The sequence below is a fragment of the Triticum aestivum genome, chromosome 2D (assembly GCF_018294505.1).
Source record: "Triticum aestivum cultivar Chinese Spring chromosome 2D, IWGSC CS RefSeq v2.1, whole genome shotgun sequence".
NCBI lineage: Eukaryota > Viridiplantae > Streptophyta > Magnoliopsida > Poales > Poaceae > Triticum > Triticum aestivum.
The window spans coordinates 434128514-434132314 of NC_057799.1; the positions used below are offsets into that span (position 1 = coordinate 434128514).

The window sequence follows — 3801 nt, forward strand, 5'->3', positions numbered from 1 at the left end:
ATCAACGAGCTAGTCTAGTAGAGGCTCACTAGGGACACGGTATTTGTTTATGTATCCATACATGTATTTAAGTTTTCGGTCAATACAATTCTAGCATGAATAATAAACCTTTATCATGATTAAGGAAATATAATAATAACCATTTTATTATTGTCTCTAGGGCATATTTCCATCACTCTGTAATACAATTATATCATTGAGAGAACCCGGCAATCCAAGGAAGCAATGCCAAATCCACAAGTCCTGTGAAGCCATGGCTTCAAGCACAATAGTGGGATCATGTTTATGGTCGGTGTACTGCCCATGCCAAGTCGCAGGGCAGTTCTTCCACCTCCAATGCATGCAAACCACACCCCCGAAGCATGCCCATCCACACTCTTGCTTCATTCATCGCCATCAACTTCTTTGTGTTCTCCTCATTAGCAGCTCGGAGATAGGGACCAAAAACCCGGATGAAGACCTTGGCAAACATCCGCACACATTTGATCGTGGTATCTTCTCCAATGCGAAGATACTCATTGGTGTAGTCACCCGGAATGTCGTATGCTATCACTCAAGTTGCTGCCAATATCTTTTGGTATGAACTAAACCCTAGCAAACCGGTGGCATACCTCCGTCGAGTGGAAAAAATTAGAATGTGAACAAAAAGAGATCTACGCATTCGATAACGCCTACAGAAGAGATGTGCCGGATAGATCAGTACCTCGGCGAAGTAATCTTTCATGAGCATGGAATGGTCGAGAGTTAGGCTGTGGAATGCAAAGACGGCCAATCGGCGATCCTTGGCGCTTTCTCTTCCTACTGGCCTCAAAATATTGGATGAGATGCAATAAGCCGATGTGCTCGAAACCATCGTCAAAAGCATATCCTCAAAGACGGCCAACAGTCGATCATCGGCGCTTTCTCTTCCTGGCCTCGAAATCTTGGACGAGATGCAACAAGACTAGGTGCTTGACATCATCATCAAAAAGCACATCCTTTATGTCGAAATCATCTGACTCCGACGACTCCAGTCATCCATCTAAAAAATTAATCCGCGATTTAATCTACAAATCGACCGTCTCGTAAAAGTAAAACGCACGGAAACCATTCGAGAAATTACCTTTCGCGGCAAGAAGGTGTTGCTTCTTCCCATCGATGACCGGTAGCAAATCCGCCACCCCTACTTCCCATGGCCGCGCGGCCCCAAACCTGCGGCGCCGGAAGGCGCGACGACTGCGAGGAAGAATCGGGGATCAAGTGCGCCCGGAACAACCTCTTCCGACTGCAACGAGGCCCCGAGTGAAGCTCCGCGATGAATCCATGGAGACGTCGATCACGCGTCCACGGGATGGAATGGCCACCCACGAGGTCCCAAACCGGTGGAAAAGATGCGGCAGAGGGCAGAGGAACTACTCGACGGCACGGGGTGGGCCGGGCAGTAAGAACCAATGAGATGCGGCAGCGGAATAGAGCGCACGAGCTGAAACTTCCGCCTCGTCAAAATTTTCTGCCGATAGGGGAAACTGCACATATACAGCGTAAGGGGTCGAATATACAGCTCTCCAGGAAAAAAATCGAAATCCAATAACTCCCGAACGTTCGGATTTTGAGCATTTCGTCCCGAACGTTTTTGCATGGCAACTTTAGTTGATAGGGGATGGCAACTTTGTCTTTTTCGTTTTTTGTCAGAAAATTGCCATGTCCTAATCTCACGTAAACTAAACTTGCCATCTAAACCCGTTCGGGTTGCCATGCTTAACTCCCGAACGTTCGGAAGTTATCATTACCGAAAAAATCAGGTTAAGAGTTTTCGCAGAACATGCCCGGGATGTTTTTTCAGCCTGGAACTGTAAAGACGGCGGTTATTTTCCGGGCCGGGGCCGTTGGGCGTTTTACGGATCCGCTAGAGATCTCTTAAAAGGATGGGATAGGATGGGATCTGGTAGAGATGCTGTAAAAAAACCTCAACATGGTATAATAACGCCACGTGAACAAATTAACGAGTGAGTGTCCAGTCTCCACGGAAACAGAGAAGGAGCAAACATGCTCTGCGCTCCGCCGCAAACGCTGCGTCCGTCGCGGCCGCTCTTGCCCCCGCCCCGATGCTCCGGCAGCGCACAGCCGTCGCCGTCCTCGGCCGGGAACATCCGGCGGCAGGTGCTCCAGCCCGAGGGCCGCGCGAAGCTGGACCCGCGCTCCGACCGCGACTTCTACGCGTTCCCGCGCCTCGTCAAGCACGTCGACGACGGCTTCCTCGCCACGCTCACCGACCTCTACCGGGAGCGGCTGCGGCCGGAGTCGGACGTGCTGGACCTCATGAGCTCCTGGGTGAGCCACCTGCCTCCGGAGATGCGGTTCCGGCGGGTCGTCGGCCACGGGCTCAACGCGCAGGAGCTGGCCAAGAACCCGCGCCTGGACTACTTCTTCGTCAGTGACCTCAACCGGGAGCAGCGGCTGGAGCTCGAGAGCGCCTCCTTCGACGCCGTGCTCTGCACCGTGAGCGTGCAGTACCTGCAGTCGCCTGAAAAAGTATTTCCCATTCCCATCCACCGTGTTCTTATCCTCTCCTTCTCTCCACCACACAATTGATACATTTTGTTCACATGCTCGGTTCACACTAACTTCTTTGTAAGGTTTTCGCGGAGATCTACCGGGTGCTGAAGCCGGGCGGGGTGTGCATCGTGAGCTTCAGCAACCGGATGTTCTACGAGAAGGCGATCGGCGCGTGGCGGGAGGGGTCCGCCTACAGCCGCGTCCAGCTCGTGACGCAGTACTTCCAGTGCGTCGAAGGGTTCACGCAGCCGGAGGTGGTCCGAAGGCTGCCCCCCTCGGACGCCGGCGGCAAGTCGGGCTCGTCGCCGCTGGAGGCCCTGATGCGGCTGTTCGGGCAGGCGAACTCTGACCCGTTTTACGCGCTCATCTCGTACAGAAACTTCAAGCCCATGTGAAATTCTTCGATTCGCCCTTCGCAGCGTACGTAGAAATGCCAAGAGCAGAAAACATGTCCCGATGTTGGTTATGCAATACAACATAGAGTATGTATATATACATACGAAATAAGAAAGTTTCTCTACGAAACAGTGAGCCATCCGCACCCCTCGGATGGCTCCCTCCCCTCCCCTCCCCCTCGGGCAAAGCGACTGAGGCGCCATTAAAGCGAGCTTATCCCCTTCCCACCCACCCCCGCATCTCATCGAGCTCTCCCCGCCCCAGCTCCCCATCGGAGATCTCGCATGGCTGGAGCACGTCGCCGCGGCGTTCGGGTGCGCCGGTGGCGCGGGTAGCGGAACCGCGGGCACTCCCACCTCCTGCAGCGGCGCCGCTGCCCGATATCAATTCGAACTCGCCGGAGGCTCGCCGCGAGATGCGTCGGGTGGTGATGGAGCGCTTCCCCGATCGGGACGAGTTGGGGGAGATCCATCTCCATGTCCTCCGCCACGCGAACTTCGTCGAGCGCGCGCGCTTCATCGGAGACGACGGCTGCGAGGATCGGGAGCTCCTCTTCTGGGCGATCCAGGAGGCCGAATCGACGGATCCGCGTCAAGCTGCGGTCGGAGAACTTCCGGACGGCGAACCCATCCAGGCTCAACATCCGACCGCCTTCGTGGCAGGGCATCGCCAACATCCCGCCGGAGTTCCTTTCGTCGGGGATCATTTGGCCCCAACGCCGTCAGTAGATCGTCTGCCCCAACTGATTCGACGACGACCCATCGAGCCCCTGCCGCGGCCTGGTGAGATAGGTATGCATTACATTCATGCTGATTTATCTCTGAGAGCTAGATTGCGGGATTTTCGATTTCGCCAGAGAAGGATAGCAAA

General features: G+C 54.5%; 1 protein-coding gene across 1 annotated transcript; it reads left to right on the forward strand.

The window, feature by feature from the left end:
- The first annotated feature begins 1958 nt into the window (after window positions 1–1958).
- Window positions 1959–2989, forward strand: LOC123049523 (uncharacterized). Its single transcript, XM_044472427.1, has 2 exons — window positions 1959–2511; window positions 2616–2989. Exons 1-2 carry the CDS (start codon window positions 2026–2028, stop codon window positions 2928–2930), a joined length of 801 nt encoding a protein of 266 aa, XP_044328362.1. The 5' UTR covers window positions 1959–2025; the 3' UTR covers window positions 2931–2989.
- The last annotated feature ends 812 nt before the right edge of the window (window positions 2990–3801 follow it).